Source organism: Ammospiza caudacuta, chromosome 27 (genome assembly GCF_027887145.1).
Source record: "Ammospiza caudacuta isolate bAmmCau1 chromosome 27, bAmmCau1.pri, whole genome shotgun sequence".
Lineage (NCBI taxonomy): Eukaryota > Metazoa > Chordata > Aves > Passeriformes > Passerellidae > Ammospiza > Ammospiza caudacuta.
Window position 1 is genome coordinate 6,737,645 of NC_080619.1, and position 22,354 is coordinate 6,759,998.

Consider the following 22,354-nt stretch of genomic DNA (forward strand, 5'->3'; position numbering starts at 1 on the left):
TTCCCGATCTCCCCGCGGATTCCCGCTCCCCGTCTCCCTGCGGTTGCTGATTCCCAGGCACTCGCAGCCCGGCCTGGCCGCGCCGTGTCCTCGTTCTCCCGGGATTTGGGATCCCTATTTCCTCCGGGATTGGCTCTGGCCGCCCTGGCCCTTCTGGTGCTGCTGCTTCACCTGCGCCAGGATGTCGCGGATCTTGCGCTGAGCCATCTGCAACAGCAAACAGGGATCCATGGAACGCTGCCGTCCCGCCCCAGCCCCGTCCCAAATCTCCTGCGAGACCCCTCTGGTTCCAAATTGCCACCCAAATCCAGCCCCCGTCCCAAGGCTCTCACGTGGTTTTTTTGGGGAATAATGGATGGGATTCATGGGATAACGAGCAAAAATGTGGGGTCTGAGCAACACAGCTCTGGAGAACCCCTGGAAAACTCTTGGAGAAGCCCTGGAGAACCTCTGAGGAAGTCCTGGAGAACCTCTGGACAACCCCTGGGGAAGTCCTGGAGAACCCCTAGAGAACCTCTGAAGAACCTCTGGAGAAACTCTGGAGAAGTCCTGGAGAAACTCTGGAGAAGTCCTGGAGCATTTGTGGACAAGCCCTGGACAACCCCTGGAAAAGCCTTGGAGAACCCCTGGAGAACTCCCGGAGAACCCCTGGAAAACATCTGGAGAACGCCTGGGGCATTCCTGGACAAGCCCTGGAGAACCCTTAGAAGAACCTTGGAGAACCCCTGGATCCCCCCCATCCCACCTGGTGTCCCCCGGCCGTACCTGGCTGGCGTAGAAGTGCCCGATGATTTTGACGATCACCTGCTCGTTCTCGTCCGGGGTCTGCTCCCGCGGCACCACCACCTCGGCCGCCGTCAGGTTCTGCAGCTCGTTCACCTGCGGGACACCCGGGATGGACCCTCTGAACTTCCCACCTGCTCCATCTCCCGGGAATTCCGTCCCCAACATCTCCCGGGAGTCCCGTCCCGGTCCCACTCACGGTCTTGCCGCCCTTGCCGATGACGCGGCCGGCGGCCGAGGCCGGCACTCGGATGTGCGTCTCCAGCTTCACCTCCTCCTTGGGCCCGAAGAAATTCTCCTCCTTCAGCTTCCCGTAAATCCTGCCCTGAGCCTGGAGAGGGAGCAGGGAGTCGGGAATGTCCCGCTGTAAACTCCATCCCGGGATTTGGGATCCCATAAAATCCCGGTTCGTTGGAATTCCAAACCCACTCAGCCCCCAGGAGCAGGGAGCCGGGAATGTCCCACCCCAAACCCCATCCATGGATTTGGGATTGGGCTTCCCGTAAATCCTGCCCTGTGTCTGGAGAGGGGAACAGTCAGGAACGTGCCACCCCAAACCCCATCCATGGATTTGGGATCCCGTAAAATCCCGGTTCTTTGGAATTCTAAACACATTTAGCCCCTGGGAAACCCAATCTTGGAATTCTCCATTTGTGGATTGTGGCTCGGTTGGGGTCACCCTCTGCCCTCCCTCCCAGGGTCACCCCAATGTCCCCAGCGTGGTGACACCATCTCCAGGTTTGGGCTGGGGCATCATCCCATCAAATCCCGGTTCATTGGAATTCCGAACCCACTCAGTCCCTGGGAAACCCAATTCCAGAATTCCCCATTTGTGGATTGTGGCTCGGTTGGGGTCACCCTCTGCCCTCCCTCCCAGGGTCACCCCAATGTCCCCAGCGTGGTGACACCATCTCCAGGTTTGGGCTGGGGCATCATCCCGTAAAATCCCGGCTCATTGGAATTCTGAACCCACTCAGCCCCTAGGAGAGCCAATCCTGGAATTCCCCAGGATGGGGATTTGGTTGGGGTCACCCCCTGCCCTCCCTCCCAGGGTCACCCCAATGTCCCCAGAGGGGTGACAGCAGTGACAACCTTGAACTGCGCCTCGGGCGGGCCGGTGATCACCACCATGCGCACCTTGGAGTCCGGCGTCTCCGGGGGCGCGATCTGCAACGGGACGGACACGGATGGACATGGGATGGACACGGGTGGACACGGGATGGACACAATAGACATGGGACGGATGGACACGGATGGACGTGGGACAGACATGAATGGACACGGGATGGACGTGGGATGGATATGGATGGACATGGGATGGACATGATGCTACAGTCCTGCCCAGGCTTCCTGGGGTTCTTCTCAGAAAAAACGGGACAGTTGGGCCCACCAAGGGCCACCGAGGGTCACCAAGGGCCACCAAAGGCCACCGAGGTCACCGAGGCCGTGCCCACCTTGATGGAGGCGCTGGCGAAGCGCGAGAGCTGCTTGATGTGCTGGCCCTTCTTGCCGATGATGGCCCCGACCGCCTGCGCCGGGATGAACACGTGCACGGTCTCCTGCTCGGGGGGCTGCGGGACGGGAGCGGGGCCGGGGTCAGGACTGGGGTCACTGCCACCATTTCAGGGCCAGGGTCACCCTCTGGGGTCGCTGTCACTGTTTGGGGTCACTGGCACCATCTCAGGACCAGGGTCGTCACTGTTACCATTTTGGGGTCATTGTCACTGTTTGGGGTCACTGTCAATATTTGGGGTCACTGTCACCATTTTGGGGCCAGGGTCACTGGCTAGAGTCACTGTTACCATTTAGGGTAACTGTCATTATTTGGGGTCACTGTCACCATTTGTCACCATTTAGGGTCACTGTCACCATTTAGTGTAGTTGTCACCCATCTGGGGTCACTGTCACCATTTTTCAGGTCACTGTCAGTATTTCTGGGTCACTGTCACCATTTAGGGTCGCTGTCACCGTTTAGTGTAGCTGTCACTATTTGGGGTCACTGTCACCATTTGGGGTCAGTATTTTGGGGTCAGTGTCACTATTTGGGGTCACTGCCCACGCTGGGGTCTCCGTGGGAATGTCCCCACTATTTGGGGTCACTGCCCACCCCGGGGGCTCCATGGGAATGTCCCCACTATTTGGGGTCACTGCCCACGCTGGGGTCTCCGTGGGAATGTCCCCACTATTTGGGGTCACTGCCCACCCCGGGGGCTCCGTGGGAATGTCCCCAGCCCCGGTCACTCACCAGGAAGGAGCTGTAGGGAGCAGCCCCGGAGACGCCGCTCGGGGGTGGTGGCACCGCCGTGGAGGAGGCCGGGAAGAGCCCGACGGCGGCCAGGTTCAACCCGGGGATGAGGTGGGACTGCAGCTGGGGGGACAAATGTGGGGATTGGGATTGGGGGAACCAAATATGGGATATGGGGACTGCAGCTGGGGGCACAAATGTGGGGATTGGGATTGGGGAAACCAAATATGGGATATGGGGACTGCAGCTGGGGGGACAAATGTGGGGATTGGGATTGGGGGAACCAAATATGGGATATGGGGACTGCAGCTGGGGGGACAAATGTGGGGATTGGGATTGGGGGAAACCAAATATGGGATACGGGGACTGCAGCTGGGGGGACAAATGTGGGGATTGGGATTGGGATTGGGACTGGGGGAAACCAAATTTGGGATACGGGGACTGCAGCTGGGGGGACAAATGTGGGGATTGGGATTGGGATTGGGACTGGGGGAAACCAAATATGGGATATGGGGATTGGGATTGGGGGAAACCAAATATGGGGATTGGAACTGGGGGGACCAAAATGTGGGATCAGGGGATTGGAACTGAGGGCAGCCGAAGTATGGGATCAGGGGATTGAACTGAAGGGAATTTAATATGCGATATGGGGATTGGGACTGAGAGAAATCAAATATGGGACATGGGGACTGCAGCTGAGGGGACCAAAATGTGGGATCAGGGGATTGGAACTGGGGGGATCAAAATGTGGGATATGGGGATTGAATTGAGGGGACCAAAATGTGGGATATGGGGATTGAATTGAGGGGACCAAATGTGGGATATGGGGATTGAATTGAGGGGACCAAAATGTGGGGTCAGGGGGGATTGGGATTGAGGGAAACCAAAATCTAGGATCAGGGGTGATTGAACTGAGGGCAGAAACGGGATGGGGAATGAGGCAGGATTGGACTGGGAGGAGGAATGGGATCGGGGACAAGGCGGGATCATGCTGGCGATGAGATGGGCTCTGGTTTATGGGATCCCCTGCAGGATCACGCCGGGGATGAGACGGGCTCTGTTTTTATGGGATCCCCTGCAGGATCATGCCAGGAATGAGATGGGCTCTGGTTTGTGGGATCCCCGTCAGGATCATGCCAGGAATGAGATGGGCTCTGGTTTGTGGGATCCCCATCAGGATCACGCCGGGGATGAGATGGGCTCTGGTTTGTGGGATCCCCTGCAGGATCACGCCGGGAATGAGATGGGCTCTGGTTTGTGGGATCCCCATCAGGATCATGCCAGGAATGAGATGGGCTCTGGTTTGTGGGATCCCCATCAGGATCACGCCGGGGATGAGATGGGCTCTGGTTTGTGGGATCCCCATCAGGATCACACCGGGAATAAGATGGGCTCTGGTTTATGGGATCCCCATCAGGATCATGCTCAGGATGCGAGGGGCTCTGGTTTGTGGGATCCCCTGCAGGATCACGCCGGGGATGAGATGGGCTCTGGTTTGTGGGATCCCCTGCAGGATCATGCCGGGAATGAGATGGGCTCTGGTTTGTGGGATCCCTGTCAGGATCATGCTCAGGATGAGAGGGGCTCTGTTTTTATGGGATCCCCTGCAGGATCACGCCGGGGATGAGAGGCCCTCTGGTTTGTGGGATCCCCGCAGGCCGGCCCCACTCACGCTCATGGCGGCCACGTCGTTCTCGTAGGCCTCGCGCACTTTCTTCATGATCTCCTGCTCGGCGCGGCAGCAGCTCTCGGGACAGCCCTTGACCGTGATGGTGCGCTCGGGGTTGTACAGGGTCAGCTCCTGCAGCCTGGGGACAGCGCCCGTGGGGACATGGGGACACCCAGGGCACCCCAAAGCCAGGGGAGGGCGCCCCAAAGGGGACAGGAAAAGGGAGCACAGAAAACCCAACAGCGAGGATTCCCGAGAGGACTTTGGGGGCTGAAACCTCTCCCCCATCTCCATCCTCATCCTCCTCCCCAGTCCTCCTCCTCCTCCTCCTCCATGGGGACACACCTGGGGACACTCAGGGCACCCCAAAGCCAGGGGAGGGAACCCCAAAGCGGATGGGAGAGGGGAGCACAACACCGAGGATTCCTGAGAGAACTTTGGGGTCTGAAACCTCTCCCCTCATCCTCCTCCTCATCCTCCTCCTCCTCCAATCCTTACGAGGAAATGGTGATTTTGGTCTCGGTGTCCTGCTCCACCTTCTTGAGGTTCCGGCCCTCTTTGCCGATCAGGCGCCCCACGAAGTTGTTGTGGGCCAGGATCTTCAGGGGGACCTCGTCAGCCCTGGGAACGGGAATGGGAACGGGGGGAAAAACCCCACAGGAGGGATTAGGGCAGCTGGGAAAGGAGGGGAAAACCCAAAGGGAGGGAAAACCCAAAAGGAGGGAAAACCCATAAAAATGATTATGAGATGTGGGAAAGGAGCGAAAACACAAAACAAGGGATTATGGGAACTGGGAAAGGAGGGAAAACACAAAAGGAGGAATTATGGGATATGGGAAAGGAGGGAACGCCCAAAAGGAGGGAAAACCCAAAACTAGGGATTGTGGAACCTGGGAAAGTAGGGAAAACCCAAAATGAGGGATTATGGGAACTGGGAATGAAAGGAAAACCCAAAATGAGGGATTATGGGAACTGGGAAAGGAGAGAAACCCCACGGGAAGGATTATGGGAACTAGGAAAAGGGAAAAACCCAAACCAAGGGATTGTGGGATCTGGGAAAGGAGGGAAAACCCAAACCAAGGGATTGTGGGATCTGGGAAAGGAGGGAAAACCCAAACCAAGGGATTATTGGATCTGGGAAAGGAGGGTTTGGCACAGAGGGCCGGGGGAAGCCCAAACCCCGAGGCCTGGAGCCCCCAAACCCCAAATTCCTGGGGCACAGGGCGGGAGGAAGCCGGGTGGGATCTGGGGCTCTCACGTCTTGGTGTCCTTGGCCTCCTTGTGCATGATGTCCAGGATCATCCTGCAGGCGGCCGAGCAGCCCTCGGGCGTGGAGTGGATGCTGATGGCCTTCTCGGCCGCGCCCGCGTTCTCCTTGCGGTGCACGTCGATCCTGAAAACCGCGGGGAGGCGCTGGGAGAGGCCCCGGAGCCTCCCCAAAATGGGACATCCCAGCAGGAGGAGGGAGAGTTCTAGAGAACCTCTGGAGAAACTCTGGAGAACCCCTAAAGAACCCCTGGAGATCCCCTGGAGAACTTCTGGATCACCCCTGGAGCATTCCTGGACAAGCCCTGGAGAACCTCTGGAGAACTCCTTGAGAACCCTTGGATCACCCCTGGAGAACCCCTGGAGAACTCCTGGATCACCCCTGAAGAACTTCTGGAGATCCCAGGTGACCCCCTGAAGAACCCCGGGAGATCCCCTGGAGATCTTCTGGATCACCCCTGGATCACCCCTGAAGAACTTCTGGAGACCTCCCTGAAGACCCCCTGGAGAAACCCTGGATCATCCCTGGAGAACTTTTGGAGAACACCTGGAGATCCCCTGGACATCCCTTGGAGAACTCTGGAGAGCCTTTGGATCACCCCTGAAGAAGCCCTGGAGAAGCCCTGGATCACCCCTGAGGAACTTCTGGAGAAGCTTTTGGATCACCCCTGGAGAACCTTTGGATGATCCCTGGACCACCCCTTGAGAACCCCTTGAGAACTTTTGGAGAACCTCTGGAGAACCTCTGGATCATCCCTGGACCACCCCTTGAGAACCCCTTGAGAACCTCTGGACCCCCCCGTCTGCCCCCAGCCCACCACGAGGACTCACTTGGACTGCGTCTGCTTGGTGATGTTGCGGATGGTGGCGCCCTCCTTGCCGATGATGGCGCCCACGAACTGCGTGGGCACCAGGAGCCGCAGGGGGACGTCGGGGGGCGGCGCCTTGGGGGGAGCCCCCGCGGGCAGGGGGGACCCCGGGCGGGCCCCGCCGCGCCCCCCGGCCCCGGCCCCGCCGCGCCGGCCCTGCTCGGGCTGCTCGTCCGGGATGTAGGAGACCTTGAGCGCGTGGCTCTCCAGCTGGTGCCCGTTCAGCTTCAGGATGGCCCTGGGGACACCGGGACACGGGGCTGGGTTTGGGGGACGCCGGGACACGGCGGTGGCTTTGGGGGACACCGGGACACGGGGCTGGGTTTGGGGGACGCCGGGACACGGCGGTGGCTTTGGGGGACACCGGGACACGGGGCTGGGTTTGGGGGACGCCGGGACACGGCGGTGGCTTTGGGGGACACCGGGACACGGGGCTGGGTTTGGGGGACGCCGGGACACGGCGGTGGCTTTGGGGGACACCGGGACACGGGGCTGGGTTTGGGGGACGCCGGGACACGGCGGTGGCTTTGGGGGACACCGGGACACGGGGCTGGGTTTGGGGGACGCCGGGACACGGCGGTGGCTTTGGGGGACACCGGGACACGGGGCTGGGTTTGGGGGACGCCGGGACACGGCGGTGGCTTTGGGGGACACCGGGACACGGGGCTGGGTTTGGGGGACGCCGGGACACGGCGGTGGCTTTGGGGGACACCGGGACACGGGGCTGGGTTTGGGGGACGCCGGGACACGGCGGTGGCTTTGGGGGACACCGGGACACGGGGCTGGGTTTGGGGGACGCCGGGACACGGCGGTGGCTTTGGGGGACACCGGGACACGGCGGTGGCTTTGGGGGACGCTGGGGAACGGGGCTGGGGTGGGGGGATACCAGGGGATGGGGCTGGGTTTGGGAGAAACCCAGGAAATGGGGTTGGGTTGGAGGAACACCGGGAATTGGGGATGGTTTGGGGGGGACACCGGGAAATGGGGCTGGGGGGACACCAGGAAATGGGGCTGGGTTTAGGGGGACAGGTGGGGAATGGGGCTGGGGGGGACACCGGGAAATGGGGATGGGTTTAGGGGGGACACGGGGAAATGGGGCTGGAATGGGTTGAGGGGACACCAGGAAATGGGGCTGGGGTTGGGGGACACCCGGGAAATGGGGCTGGGGTAGGGGGGCACCGGGAAATGGGGCTGGAATGGGTTGAGGGGACACCCGGGAAATGGGGCTGGGGTTGGGGGACACCTGGAAATGGGGCTGGGGTTGGGGGACACGGGAAATGGGGCTGGAATGGGTTGAGGGGACACCAGGAAATGGGGCTGGGGTTGGGGGGACACCGGGACACGGGGTGGGTATGGGGGACACTGGGGGATGGGGTGGGTTGGGGAGGACACCAGGGAAATGGGGCTGGGGTGGGTTGGGGGACACCAGGAAATGGGGATGGTTTGGGGGACACTGGGGAAATGGGGCTGGGGTGGGGAGAAACCCAGGAAATGGGGTTGGGCTGGGGTGGGTTCGGGGCACACCTGGGAGATGGGGCTGGGGTGGGTTTGGGGGGACACTGGGAAATGGGGATGGGTTCGGGGGACACCTGGGAGATGGGGCTGGGGTGGCGTTTGGGGTGCCGGCAGCAGGGCAGCCCCAAAACAATCGGGGTTTGATGTAGGATGGGGTTTTTTGGGGTGCCGGGAGCAGGGCAGCCCCAAAATCCCCATGGGTTCCCAAATCCCTGTGGGATCCCAAGTCCAAATCCCCACGGCTTCCCAAATCCCCATGAGCGATCTCAAATCCCTGCAGGTTCCCAAATCCCTAAATCCCGAATCCCCGTGGGTTCCCAAATCCCCAAATCCCCATGAGCGATCTCAAATCCCTGCAGGTTCCCAAATCTCCAAATCCCAAATCCCCTCGGGTTCCCAAATCCCCAAATCCCCATGGGCGATCTCAAATACCTGCGGGATCCCAAATCCCAAATCCCCATGTGTTCCCAAATCCCCTCGGGTTCTCAAATCCCCAAATCCCCATGGGCGATCTCAAATCCCCTCGGGTTCCCAAATCCCCAAATCCCAAATCCCCTCAGGTTCCCAAATCCCCAAATCCCCACAAGTTCCCAAATCCCTGCAGGTTCCCAAATCCCCAAATCCCCATGGGCGATCTCAAATACCTGCGGGATCCCAAATCCCAAATCCCATATCCCCGTGTGTTCCCAAATCCCCTCAGGTTCCCAAATCCCCAAATCCCCTCGGGTTCCCAAATCCCCAAATCCCCTCGGGTTCCCAAACCCCAAATCCCTCTCGCGCCCTCCCGGTGCTCAGCGCTGGCCGCTGTCGGTAGATGGAGCCGGCAGCGAGAGCCGCAGTTCGGGTTCGGGTTCGGGTTCGGGTTCGGGTTCGGGCTCCGCTCCCCTCCCGCATTCCCGGCCTTGGGAATCCGGCACCGCAGAAAACTCCCGAAATTCCCCCAAAAACCCCAAAAGCGCCGGCCCCGAGCTGGGCCTGGTGTGAGGGGAGCCGGGAATGAAGGACAAAGGTGGGAATGATCCCCCGGCAGCTCCGGGATATCGCTCCCCATTTTTCAGGAGGCAAAATTCCCAAAATCATGGAAACCCCAGTAAATCCCAACTTTTCCTCGAGCCAAAATTCAACTTTCTCTCCCTGAGCTGCCGAGAAAACTCCAAAACCTTGGAATTCTGTCCAGAGGTGACGGAAAATCGATCGGATTTAAGGAGCGTCCTCAAGGATTTGCTGGAATCTTGGGATTTGGGGAAATGGGGAATCCTACAGGTGGGGATGGGAGAGAATTCCCAAAACGTTCCCAAATAATTCCCAAATAATTCCCGGGGCACTCACTGCCGGGTCTGCTCCCGGTTGGCGTAGGTGACGTTCACCACGGCGGTCTCACTGTCCGTGTTCACTGCGGGAATTGGGGAAAGAAATCGGGAATTTGGGAACAGGAATCAGGAATTTGGGAAAAGGAATCGGGAATTTGGGAAAAGAGGCACGGATCAGGTTTTTTTTCCCTCCCATCCCTGAAAAAGGGCCAGGAATTCCCAAACCCCAGGGTTCATTCCCTGCAGAAATCCCCAAAAATCCAGGTTTTATTCCTTCCTCTCCCTGAAATGGAGCAGAATTCCAAAATCCAGATTAAATTCCCAAAATCTGGGGTTTACTCCCTCTTCCTGCCGAAACGGGGCAGAAATTCCCAAAATCTGGGGTTTACTCCCTTCTCCCTCTGAAATGGGGCAGAAATTCCTGAAATCTGGGTTTTATTCCCTTCTCAGGAGCAGAAGTTCTCGAAATTCAGGTGAAATTCCCCAAATCCGGATGAAATTCCCCAAATCCGGGTGAAATTCCCCAAATCTGGGGTTTCCTCCCCTCCTACCCTGCTCGCAGCTCTCCACGGTGCCGTACTGGGCCAGCAGCCCATCCAAAACCTGGGGAAAAATGGGGGAAAAAAGGGAAAAAAGTGGAAAATCAATCGCAGTTCACACCGGGACATCCCCATCCACACCTCGGGGTCATTAGGATCGTTAATAATTCCATCAGGATCATTAAGAATTCCCGAGTAATTACGGCTGGGGAGCTGCCCGGAGCCAGCGGGAGGGGAGAGCGGAGCAGGAATTCCCAGCGGGAAGCGAGGATCCGTTTTATGCCCCGTACAAAGGGAATGAAATCACAAATTAACGGGAATTAACGGGAATTAATGGGAATCGCGGGACCCGCGGGGGGCTCCGGGCGGTGTCGCTTTCCCGGCATGGCCGGGGACGGCCTGGGGTAATTAAGAGCCAATTAATGACGGGGAGGAGGGAAATCAATCCGGCTCTGGTGCTGCCCTCACCTCCCATCGCAGCTGCGGCGGAATGTTCCGGATCTGGATCTTGCGGCTCCTGCAGGGGTGGAAAAATCGGGATTGGGCACGGGGCCGGGGCACGGCCGGGGATCGGAGCCAGCCCCGGAATTCCAGGTGCTCCCCGGTGGGTCCCAGGTCGTTGTGGGGCTGGAATTGCCCCACGGTTCCACCGGGAGTGGAATTCCAGAATCCCTCTGGGAACTGAACTCCAGAATCCTGCTGTAGAGGAATTCTGGAATCCCTCCTGAAAAAGAATCCCAGAATCCCTCTGGAAGTGAAATTCCAGAATCCCTCTGGCATCTGAATTCCAGAATCCCACTGAAAGCAGAATTCCAGAATCCCTCCAGGAACAGAGGGAGGGAAATTCTGGAAACCGTCCTGAAAAAGAATTCCAGAATTCCATAAGACCCCCAGGAGCAGAATTCCAGAATCCCACTGAAAGCAGAATTCCAGAATCCCTCCAGGAACAGAATTCCAGAATCATCCTTGAAGTGAAATTCCAGAATCCCCCCAGGAGCAGAATTCCTCTGGGAACAGAATTTCGGAATTCCTCTGGGAGGAAAATTCCAGAATCCCTCTGGAAGCAGAATTCCAGAATCTCTCCAGAAGCAGAATTCCAGAATTCTCCCAGTAACATAATTCCAGAATCCCTCTGGGAGGGAAATTCCAGAATCTCTCCAGAAGCAGAATTCCTCTGGGAATAGAATTCCAGAATTCCTTTGGGAGGAAAATTCCAAAATCCTTCTAGGAGTGAAATTCCAGAATCCCCCCAGGAACAGAATTCCAGAGTTCCTCCAGGAATGCAATTCCAGAATCATTCCAGGAGTGGAATTCCAGAATTCCTCTGGGATCAGAATTCCAGAATCCTTCTCCCTCCCGGTTTGATCCCGAGGTTTAACGGGAAAGCTTCTCCCAGAGCGGTTCCTCATCCCAGCACAGATCCCAAACCACTTTCCAATCCCCCCAGAATCCCTGGATTTCCCCCTCCACGCCAATCCCTGGATAAACCCGGGATCAAAGCCGGAACATTCCGGATTTTGGGGGAATTCCGCCCATTTGGGAGCGGCTGGGAAAATCCCAATCCTGGATCCTGCCCGGTGCCTCTCTCTGGGAAGGATCCCAAAACGCCGGAATTCCCGGCTAATTGAGCCTCATTGTCTGGGTGATTGACAGCTGTCAGTCACACCTCGCTCAGATTTACGATTCCTGGCATTCCGCCCGCCCTGGGGAATTCCCTTCTTTATTCCCTTTTCTATTCCCTTTGTATTCCATTTTTTATTCCCTTTTTCATTCCCTTTATTCCCCACTCCCAGCCCCTGCACAGCCGGAACAATTCCATCCAAATTCCATCCAAATTCCATCAAATCCATCGGGATTTTCGGGGATCCCAATCCTCTCCAGGGAATTTGGGGCTCCTTGGGTCAATTTTGGGGAGATTTTTATGGGAAGAGGAGCCACGGGAGGATCCCAAAATTCCCCCGGGAAAGCAAACACAAACCCCAGAAATTCCCATCTCAATATTCACCAAATCCCCCCAAATTTCCCCTCGGGAGATCCCGGCCGGGCGGGATCCAGGAATTCCAGGGAATATTTGGGATAGGGATGGACGGCCCTGGAGAAAAGGGAAAATCCCAAATTCCAGCCCCTTCTCCCAACCTCTCTTCCCTCCAGCTGGGAATTATTTGGATTGGTTATTTGGGGTCGATTAATTAGGACTGATTAATTAGGATCGGCTAATTGGGATTGATTTATTAGGATCGGTTAATTAGGATTATTGAACAGGGAGCTCCCTGCACATCCAGGGCTGATCCCACGGCTCCGGAATTTTGTGGGAATTGAGGCAAAGCCGGAGCTCAGCTGGCGAAATTCCAGGAAAGTCGCGGAATTGCGATGGAGAGCAGAACCTCACCCCCAAAAATCCAGAATTCCCAAAGTCTGGGGGCTGGGAATTGGGAATAAACACAACATTGGGGCAGCAAGGAGGGAAAATCGGGAATTCCTCTGGATCCCCTTGGCAGGGAGGGAGCAGGAGCCGGAGTTTCCCTGTGGGGCAGGTGGATCCCAAATCCCAAATCCCCTGGAATCCAGGGAATTCCATCCCTCTGGGATTTCCAGGAGCACTCAGAGCCCGTGAAGACAGATGGATCCCAAATCCCAAATTCCCAAATCCCCCCGGATCCAGGGAATCTGCAGTCTGGGATTTCCGGGAGCGCTCGGAGCCTGTGAGGACAGGTGGATCCCGAATCCCGAATCCCTAAATCTCCTGGGATCCAGGGAATTCCGTCAGTTTGGAATTTCCAGGAGCGCTCAGGGTCGGGCGCTGATGGGACCGAGGAGCTTTGATCCCGCTCTGATCCCCACCGTGGGATGGAAATCTGGGAGCCTTTCTGGGAATGGGACACCAGGAATTCCTGACAGGAATGGGAACAGAACATGAGGAATTCCCTGTTCCCGATGGGAATGGGACATGAGGAATTCCCAATGGGAACGGGACGCCAGGAATTCCCTGTGGGAATGGGACAGCAGGAATTCCTGACAGGAATGGGACACCAGGAATTCCCAATGGGAATGGGACATGAGGAATTCCCGATGGGAACGGGGCACAAAGAATTCCCAATGGGAATGGGATGTGAACAATTCCCTGTGGGAACGGGGCACCAGGAATTCCCTGTTCCCAATGGGAATGGGACACCAGGAATTCCCGATGGGAATGGGACACAAAGAATTCCTGACAGGAATGGGAAACGTGAGGAATTCCCCGTGGGAATGGGACACAAAGAATTCCCAATGGGAATGGGATGTGAACAATTCCCTGTGGGAATGGGACACCAGGAATTCCCTGTTCCCAACGGGAATGGGACACCAGGAATCGCTGACGGGAATGGGAACGGGACATGAAGAATTCCCTGCGGGAATGGGATAGGAGGAATTCCCCGTTCCCAATGGGAAAGGGAATGGGATGCCAGGAATTCCCAATGGGAACAGGGATAGGAGGAATTCCCAATGGGAAAGAGACACCAGGAATTCCCTGTGAGGAAAAGGGGCACCAGGAATTCCCTGTTCCCAACGGGAATGGGACACCAGGAGTTCCCAATGGGAATGAACACCAAGAATTCCTGACAGAAAATGGGAACGGGACACCAGGAATTCCCAATGGGAACGGGACACCAGGAATCCCCAGTGGGAACAGGACATAAAAAAATTCCCGACGGGAAAGGGGCACCAGGAATTCCTGTCAGGAATGGGAACGGGACATGAGGAATTCCCTGTGGGAATGGGAATGAGACACCAGGAATTCCCAGTGGGAGCAGGACGTGAAGAATTCCCAACGGGAACGGGGCACAAAGAATTCCTGATGCAAAAGGGACACCAGGAATTCCCAGCTCCCAATGGGAACAGGACAGGAGGAATTCCCTGTTCCCACCAGGAACGGGGCACCAGGAATTCCCGATGGGAATGGGACATGAGGAATTCCCGATGGGAACGGGGCACCAGGAATTCCCTGTTCCCACCAGGGAACGGGACCCCAGGAATTTCTCCACTTCCCCATAAAAAACAATTCCTTGAAATCAGCGGAATCCCTAAAAAAAAAAAAGGCAGAAAATTCCCAAATCCCTCCTGGATCAGAGGCAGCCCCCACTCCCAAACCCAGCAAAGCTGGAAAAGAGGTGGAAACCCCCCCAAAAAATCAGGGAAAACTCAAAAAAATCAGAGAAAAGCCCCCCCAAAAAATCAGGGAAAACTCAAAAAAATCAGGAAAACCAAAAAAAAAAAATCAGTGAAAACTCAAAAAAATCAGAGAAAACCCAAAAAAAAAATCAGGGAAAACTCAAAAAAATCAGAGAAAACCCAAAAAAAAATCAGGGAAAACTCAAAAAAATCAAGGAGAACCCCTCCAAAAAATGAGGGAAAACAAAAAAAGCTAGAAAAGGAGCGGGGATCCCTCATCCAACCAGAATTCTCCCCAGAATCCCTGGGAAAATCCCTGGAAAAATCCTTGGAAAAATCCCTGGAAACCTCAGCACCACTGGGAACTGGGGCTGGAAGGGGCAGAAATTTCCTTTTTTTTGGGGGAATTTTTCATTTAAATCCCAAAATTCCCAATTTCCAAAGGAGGGATTTTGCCCCCATTCCCTCCCTGGATTTGTCTGCCTGAGCTTGAGCCCGAATTCCGACAGAAATCCCATTGGAAATCCGGGATCAACCCCAGAAATTCGATTATTTCTCCTTTTCTCCCCCAAATTCCTCCCCTGTGGCTGCAAAATTCCCAATTTTCCCTGAAATCCCCAATTTATTTTTGAAGGTTTCCCCCACATTTTCCACAGGGAAAGAAGGAAATAAAGGAATTTTCCTCATTTTTGGCCATTCCCAAATGGAATTTTCTCTCCCTGAGATCCGGAATTTGCCGGAATTCCCGAAGTTTCCAACCTCAGGGGTGAAATTTAGGGAAAAAATAATCAAAGATTCGTTGAATTTTTTGCTTTTTTGGGCTAAAAAATCCTCAAACCCCTCAGAATTCCCAAAGTTTTTGTTCCCAGAAGTGAAAATCTGGGGGCAGCTGGAAGCTGGGAGCTCGAAGGAATAAAAGAATTTTAAATTTTTAATTTTTTCCCCTTTTTTACTCCTAAAAATTTCAATTTTCTAGATTTTTTTTGCTGTCATTTTTTAAAATAAAACTCCCAACCCAGCCTCGTTTGAACGGAAATATCAAAGTTTTAAAATTGGATCAAAAGCAGAATTTCAGCCCCAAAATCCACCTGGGTTCTCATTTTCCATGCAAAAGATTTTTCCAATTTTTGGGTTCATTTTTAGTCCCATTTCCAGCAAATCCAACCCCAAAAGGGGACTAAAAAAGCAAATTTTGGGGTGAAAAGTGACCAAAAAAGGAACCTCAACCTGGATTTGAATATTTTTTGTTGGGAACAATTAATTCCAGGATTTTCCATGTGGAAAATGAGGATTTTCCTGATGGGAATCCCCAGATTTGGAGGAAAATCCAGGGGAATTTTAGGACTTTTCCAGCATTTTTCTGCCCTGAACTGAATGTCTATGCCACTAAAATAATCTAAAATATTAATTTTTTATAATTTTAATTAAAATTAATGTCATAAGCACGACCCCAGGAGGAGCTGCGGGTGAAAATCCCGTTTAATTCCCATTTTTGGGTTAAAATCCATCCCAAATCCATCCCAACCCCAAAATCCCAACCCAAAAAAAATGAATGTGGAGTTTTTATTCCCTTAAAAAATAATTTCATTTAAATGAAATTTAAAATTTTCCCCAGTGATTCCAACAAGGAGAATTTTGGACATTTTGGAGTTGGAAATTTCAAGTTTCTCCCCAATTTTCCCATCGACAAAATCCAAGGAAAAACACCTTCCAAAACCCACCAAAACACTCAAAATGACCCCAAATTAACCCAAAATCTCATTTTTGTTCACAAAATCCCATTTTTAAACAACAGTTCTGCACAATTTAAGACTTTTACAGAATTCTGCTGCAATAATTCCCCAAATAATGAAAATAATTGGGAGAATGCCAGGAATTAATCCCAAATAAATCAATTTATTCCTCTTGGAGCCGCACACCCCAAATCTCCTTTTTGGTGCTGTTTTAAGCCTTTTTGGGGTTTTAAAATTATTTTTGAATATTTTGTTTAAGAGAGGTTTGAAAAGTTTGGGATAGACCAAGAGGAAAGAATTCCCTGGGGTTTTTTTTTTTTTTTTTAGGCATTAATGAATTAAAACCACGCAAATTGAATTTTTTACATCATTATTTCCACTTTAACCTAAAGAAAAAAAAGAACAATTTGTGCGTTTTTTGGTGTTTTTTTTTTTTTTTAAATAAATTAACTGGGAAGGGCAACCCCCGCTCCTGACTCGTTTTCCCACATTTTTAAAGGGATCAAAAAAGAGGAAAAAAAAAATAAAAAAGAAGAACCCGAGGTTTTGGGGGAGGGGAAAGGGGAGGAATTTCACTCGGATCCCGAAATTCTCCCCTCTTTAACCCTTTCCTGCTCCCTGCCCTCCCAACTGGGAATTCCAGCCTGGAAAACCGAAATGGGGATTCAAAAAAATCCCCAAAAAATTTTAAAAATAAAATAAATAAATAAAAAAAAAAATTTCGTGTTTTGAGGCAGAGTCTCCCCCTTTCCCCGGGATTGGAGCAGCCAAAATCCCCCAAATTCCCCCCCAAAAATTCCATTTACAGCCCCCAGCCCTCCCCAAATCAGCGGAAATGCCCCAAAATCGCTTTTTCCACACCCCAAAATCACCAAATCCCTCCCCGGAGTGTCCGGGCCGCTCCCAAAATCCCCCAAAATTCCCCCAAAATTCCCCCAAAATCTCCCAGGAGGGCGGAGAGGGAAAAGCGGCGCTGGCCCTTTAAGAGCAGCCCCGGAGGGGGGGGGGGGGGGGCGCGGATTTAAACCCCAAAAAATCCCCAAAAAACCCCAAAAGTGGGATTTTCCAGCCCAATCCCAGCAGTTTTAGGGACACTCAGAGGGAAAACGAACACAAATCCCAAAATATTTTAAAGAGCTTTTTCCCCCCTCCCTTTTCTTTTCCCCCAGCAATTTAAATCCCCGAGGAATATTCTCATTTTTAGGGAATTATTTTGGGGCAAAAAGGGGGGAAATCCGCTCCTCCCTCCCCAAATCATTCATTTTCCAAAGTAATGGGGGGGGGAATAAGATTTTCCAGGTTTTTTAAAGGGATTTTTTAAACTTTTCATGGAATTCCATCCCAATATTCCGCCCCATCCCCGGACACCGAAGCCACAGCAACAAAAACCATCCGGGAGGGAGGAAAAAAATTAATAAAAATTATAATTATTGCCCTAAAACCCGGGAATTCGGGCCGGGAAAACGGGGCTGGATTTGGGATCGCCCTTTTTGGGGTCAGCCCCCTCCCAAGTTTTGGGAATTTTGGGAATTTTGGGGCGAGGTCAAAGGGGGCGATCCCAAAACGGGGCAGGGAAGGGTCGGGAAAAGGATTTGGGGAAATTTGGGTTGGGATTTTGGGATTTTGGGGAGTTTTGGGATGGGATTTTGGGGAGTTTGGGATGGGATTTTGGGGAGTTTTGGGATGGGATTTGGGGAATTTGGCGTCGGGATTTTGGGAAGTTTCGGGGTGTGATTTGGGGAGTTTGGGGTTCGGAATTTGGAGAGTTTGGGGCTGAGATTTGGGGTTGGGAATTTGGGGGAGTTTGGGGCCGGGATTTTGGGGAGTTTTGGGATGGGATTTTGGGAATTTGGGGCCGGGATTTGGGGAAGTTTTGGGATGGGAATTTGGGAATTTGGGGCCAGAATCTTGGGGAGTTTTGGGATGGGATTTGGGGAATTTGGGGCTGGGATTTGGGGAAGTTTTGGGATGGGATTTGGGGAATTTGGGGCTGGGATTTGGGGAAGTTTTGGGATGGGATTTGGGGAATTTGGCGTCGGGATTTTGGGAAGTTTCGGGGTGTGATTTGGGGAGTTTGGGGCTCGGAATTTGGAGAGTTTGGGGCTGAGATTTGGGGTTGGGAATTTGGGGGAGTTTTGGGATGGGGTTTTGGGAATTTGGGGCCGAGATTTGGGGAAGTTTTGGGATGGGATTTGGGGAGTTTGGGGCCAGGATCTTGGGGAGTTTTGGGCCGGGATTTGGGGAAGTTTTGGGATGGGATTTGGGGAATTTAGGGCCGGGATTTGGGGAAGTTTTGGAATGGGAATTTGGGAATTTAGGGCTGGGATTTGGGGAAGTTTTGGAATGGGAATTTGGGAATTTGGGGCCAGGACCTTGGGGAAGTTTTGGGATGGGGTTTTGGGAATTTGGGGCTGGGATTTTGGGGAGTTTGGGATGGGATTTGGGGAATTTGGGGCCAGGATCTTGGGGAAGTTTTGGGATGGGATTTTGGGAATTTGGGGCCGGGATTTGGGCAAGTTTTAGGATGGGAATTTGGGAATTTAGGGCTGGGATTTGGGGAAGTTTTGGGATGGGATTTGGGGAATTTGGGGCCGGGATTTGGAGAAGATTTGGGATGGGAATTTGGGAGTTTGGGGCCAGAATCTTGGGGACTTTTGGGATGGGATTTGGGGAATTTGGGGCCGGGATTTTGGGAAGTTTTGGGATGGGAATTTGGGGCTGGGATTTGGGGAAGTTTTGGGATGGGATTTGGGGAATTTGGGGCTGGGATTTGGGGAAGTTTTGGGATGGGATTTGGGGAATTTGGCGTCGGGATTTTGGGAAGTTTTGGGGTGTGATTTGGGGAGTTTGGGGTTCGGAATTTGGAGAGTTTGGGGCTGAGATTTGGGGTTGGGAATTTGGGGGAGTTTTGGGATGGGGTTTTGGGAATTTGGGGCCAGAATCTTGGGGAGTTTTGGGATGGGATTTGGGGAATTTGGGGCCGGGATTTGGGGAAGATTTGGGATGGGATTTGGGGCCGGAATTTGGAGAAGATTTGGGATGGGAATTTGGGAATTTGGGGCCGGGATTTGGAGAAGATTTGGGATGGGAATTTAGGAATTTGGGGCCGGGATTTGGGGAGTTTTGGGATGGGTTTTGGGAGTTTGGGGCCAGGATCTTGGGGAGTTTTGGGATGGGATTTGGGGAATTTGGGGCCAGGATCTTGGGGAGTTTTGGGATGGGATTTTGGGAATTTGGGACTGGGATTTGGGGAAGTTTTGGGCCGGAATTTTGGGAACTGGGGGCCGGGAAGAGCCGGAGTCGCTCCCTCCCCTCCGTTCTCCCCTTTGGAAAAGGCGCCTCCGTCACGTGGCGATGGATTCGGCTCCAACGTGGAATCGTTGGGATCGGGAATTCCGGGAATTCCGGGAATTCCGCGACTTTGGGGGCCCGAAAATCGCAGGGAAAAAAGGGGGAAATTCCGGGAAAAACCCCAAATGCGGGCGGGACGGGGCGGATTTCCCGGGAATTGGGGCAGGAATTTGCAGAGCGCTCCCGGCTCCAGCCGGGAACAACAAAGGCCGGGGAAGATGGAGAGGGATGGGATGGGCTGGGCGGGAGAGGCAGAGCCTGGGAAACCCCAAAAGCGCCGCTTTTCACCCCAAAACCCCCGCGATTCTGCCAGGATTCCACCCCTGCCCTCCCTCAGCCGCCGCCTGCTGATTTTGTTCTTTTTACCCCAGCAAAAATCACTTTTTTAAAACAGATTTTTAAAAAAATATTAATTTAAAAAAAAAATTTAAATTTTCCTTCTCCCAAAACAAAGGATTTTGCCTCATTTCCCAGCCCGGGCTCCAAAAGGAGCCGGGAAATTCTTCCACAAGTTTGGGAATCCCAGCCCAAATCCATCCATCACCTCGAGCAGCGCGTGCAGAACTCTTTATTTCACCTTTTTTTTCCCCTTTTTATTTCAATGAAAAGCTCGCAGATCGAGTTTTCTTGGGGAAAAAAGAAATCAATTAATTCATGAAATGTTTAATGAATTAATCAAACTCAGCTGGCTGGGGGCAAATCCCAGCCCAAAACCTCCGACGCTTCTTCATTTTTCACATTTTTAGGCGGAAAATTTTGACTTTTTCCTCTCCTATTTTTCCCCCCCAACACAAATTAATAATTCTGATGATAAGCATTAAAAAACAATTAAAAACCGATTAAAAATCAATTAAAACTCCACCTTTACCTTTGCTTTTTGGGCACCGAGTGCTCGATCTCCAGCTGCTTCCCATGGAGCTCCACTTTCCCTAAAAACAAAACCCGGGGTTGGAAAATCTGCGAGGGAAAACTCGGGGAAAAGGGGAATTTTCACAAACGGGAATTCCCCCTCGGAATTTATCCCAAATTCTCCCGAATTCCGCCCAAACCCAAAAACCACGAGTGGATTTTCACGGAACGCGAGGTTCCAGGGGGGAGTGGCGCCTCTGGAATTGTTCCTTGGGAATATTTCAGCCCCGGAGGGTTCCAGGGATGAGATTTTTGGTTGTTTTTTTTTTTTTTTTTTTTTTTCTTTGGGGGGGGGGGTGGATTTGGAGATTTTCCCCCCATTTTTCTTTCTTTCTTTGGGGAGAATTCCCTCCCTTTTTTCCCGGCGGAAAGCCGCGAATTCGGGATTGCTCGGGGATGGATTTCTGCCGGAAAATGGAGCGGGATTCCCTCGCTGCGGGCTCGCTCCGTGATTTGTAATTTTATTTATTTTTAGGAGGGAAGAGTGAAGAAGAATCAGAATCAGACGGGGGAAGAGCCCGGGCGGACGGACATGGAGAGAAGGGTCAAAAAAAAAAAAAAAATTATTTAAAAAGCCTCAAAACTCGCGATTTGCCCCCAGATTCGCCTCTTTCCAAAGCGTTTCCCGGCTGCTCCCAGCATGGCGACCTCGCCCCCGGACGGGCAAAGTCCGCGGGGCCCGGAGCGGCTTTGGGGGGACCCCCGGGTGGGTTTGGGGACCCCCAAAGAGGAGGGGGCGGCTTTGGGGGACCCCCCCAAAGGGGCGGGTTTGGGGTCGCTCCGTGTCCCCGTCCCGGGAAGGGACAAAAATCGGGGGCGCGGCCCCGACGGGAGGGGCTGGGGGTCGGGATTGGGGGGTCCGGGGGGTCCCGAGGGGTTTGGGGGTACGGGGGGACAGGAGGGCCAAGGGGTCGGGGTGGATTTTGGGGCTCGGGAATTTGGGGATTCGGGAGGGATTTTGGGTCTGAAGGGATCGAGGGGTCGGGGTCTGGGGGGGATTTGGGGGAGCCAGGAGGGATTTGGGGGGTCGGGATTGAGGGGCTGGGGGGGATCGAGAGGGTCGGGATTTTGGGGGGGATCGAGGGAATTGGAAGGGATGGAGAGGTCGGGATTTGGGGGTTTGGGGATTTCAGATTTGGGGGTTTGGGTGTGTGGGAGTTTGGGGGTTTGAGGGTTTGGGATTTCGGCGTTTGGGGGTTTTGGGATTGGGGGATTTGAGGGTTTCGGGGTTTGGAGGTTTGAAGATTTGGGGTTTGGGGGTTTGGGGTTTGGAGGTTTGAAGATTTGGGGTTTGGGATTTGGAGGTTTGAAGATTTGGGATTTGGGGGTTTCGGGCTTTGGAGGTTTGAAGATTTGGGGTTTGGGGGTTTGGGGATTCGGGGGTTTGGAGGTTGGGGGATTTGGGAGTTTGGGAATTCGAGGGTTTCGGGGTTTTGGAGGTTTGGAGATTTGGGGTTTGGGGGGTTTGGGATTTGGGGGTTTGGAGGTTTGGGATTTGGGGGTTTGGGGATTCGGGGGTTTGGAGGTTTGGGATTTGGGAGTTTGGGATTTAGGGGTTTGAGGGTTTGGGGATTCAGGATTTGGGGTTTTGGGAAGGGCTCGGGCTGCCCGGGCGCCTCACCCGAGAAAGTTTCGATGGCTTTCATGGCCCACTGCTCGTCGGGGCAGTCCACAAAGGCATAGCCGGACTTGACGAGGAACTGGCCGCTGAAGGAGATCTGGTGCTCGGCGAACACTTTCTCCAGCTCGGCGGCGGTGACGCCCTCGGGCAGGTTCCCGATGTACAGCTTGTTCATGGCTCCGGCCTGGGGGTCCCGGGGGGCTCGGGGGGCTCCGGGGCGGCTCCGCTGCGCCCCCCGAGCTGCGCCCCGGCTCTTTTTTCCCCGCGGGTTTTTTTGTTGTTTTTTTTTTTGGTTTTTTTTTTTGCCTTTTTGTTGTTTTTTAGGGTTTTTTGTTTTTTTTGTTTTTTTTTTTTTTCCCCCCTTGTGCCGAGCGGATCTCGGTGCCGTTGGGGAG

The 22,354-nt window shown here is 53.8% G+C and overlaps 1 protein-coding gene across 2 annotated transcripts; it reads right to left on the reverse strand.

The window, feature by feature from the left end:
* Positions 1-114: 114 nt before the first annotated feature.
* IGF2BP1 (insulin like growth factor 2 mRNA binding protein 1) lies at positions 115-22,134 on the reverse strand. 2 transcript variants are annotated; one of them, XM_058820562.1, is made up of 15 exons: positions 21,960-22,134; positions 20,298-20,358; positions 10,665-10,713; positions 10,209-10,260; positions 9,677-9,740; positions 6,795-7,070; positions 5,956-6,090; positions 5,196-5,318; positions 4,701-4,836; positions 3,029-3,151; positions 2,238-2,354; positions 1,876-1,950; positions 983-1,114; positions 766-879; positions 115-207 (listed from the first exon to the last, which is right to left on the reverse strand). In XM_058820562.1, the coding sequence occupies exons 1-15, from the start codon at positions 22,132-22,134 to the stop codon at positions 115-117; spliced, it is 1,725 nt and encodes a 574-aa protein (XP_058676545.1). The 2 variants fall into 2 exon arrangements, with proteins under 2 accessions (XP_058676545.1, XP_058676546.1); XM_058820563.1 differs by lacking the exons at positions 5,956-6,090; positions 6,795-7,070.
* Positions 22,135-22,354: the final 220 nt, after the last annotated feature.

What these genes read in the sequence shown, in the direction of transcription:
- IGF2BP1 (XM_058820562.1), bottom strand. Translation starts at nt 22,134, where the DNA reads ATGAACAAGCTGTACATCGGGAACCTGCCCGAGGGCGTCACCGCCGCC. An exon ending in TCGGTGCCCAAAAAGCAAAG is followed by an intron (nt 10,714 to 20,297) that starts GTAAAGGTGGAG and finishes CCACCCCTGCAG; the next exon opens with GAGCCGCAAGATCCAGATCC. An exon ending in TCGCCAGCGCCTCCATCAAG is followed by an intron (nt 1,951 to 2,237) that starts GTGGGCACGGCC and finishes GTCCCGTTGCAG; the next exon opens with ATCGCGCCCCCGGAGACGCC.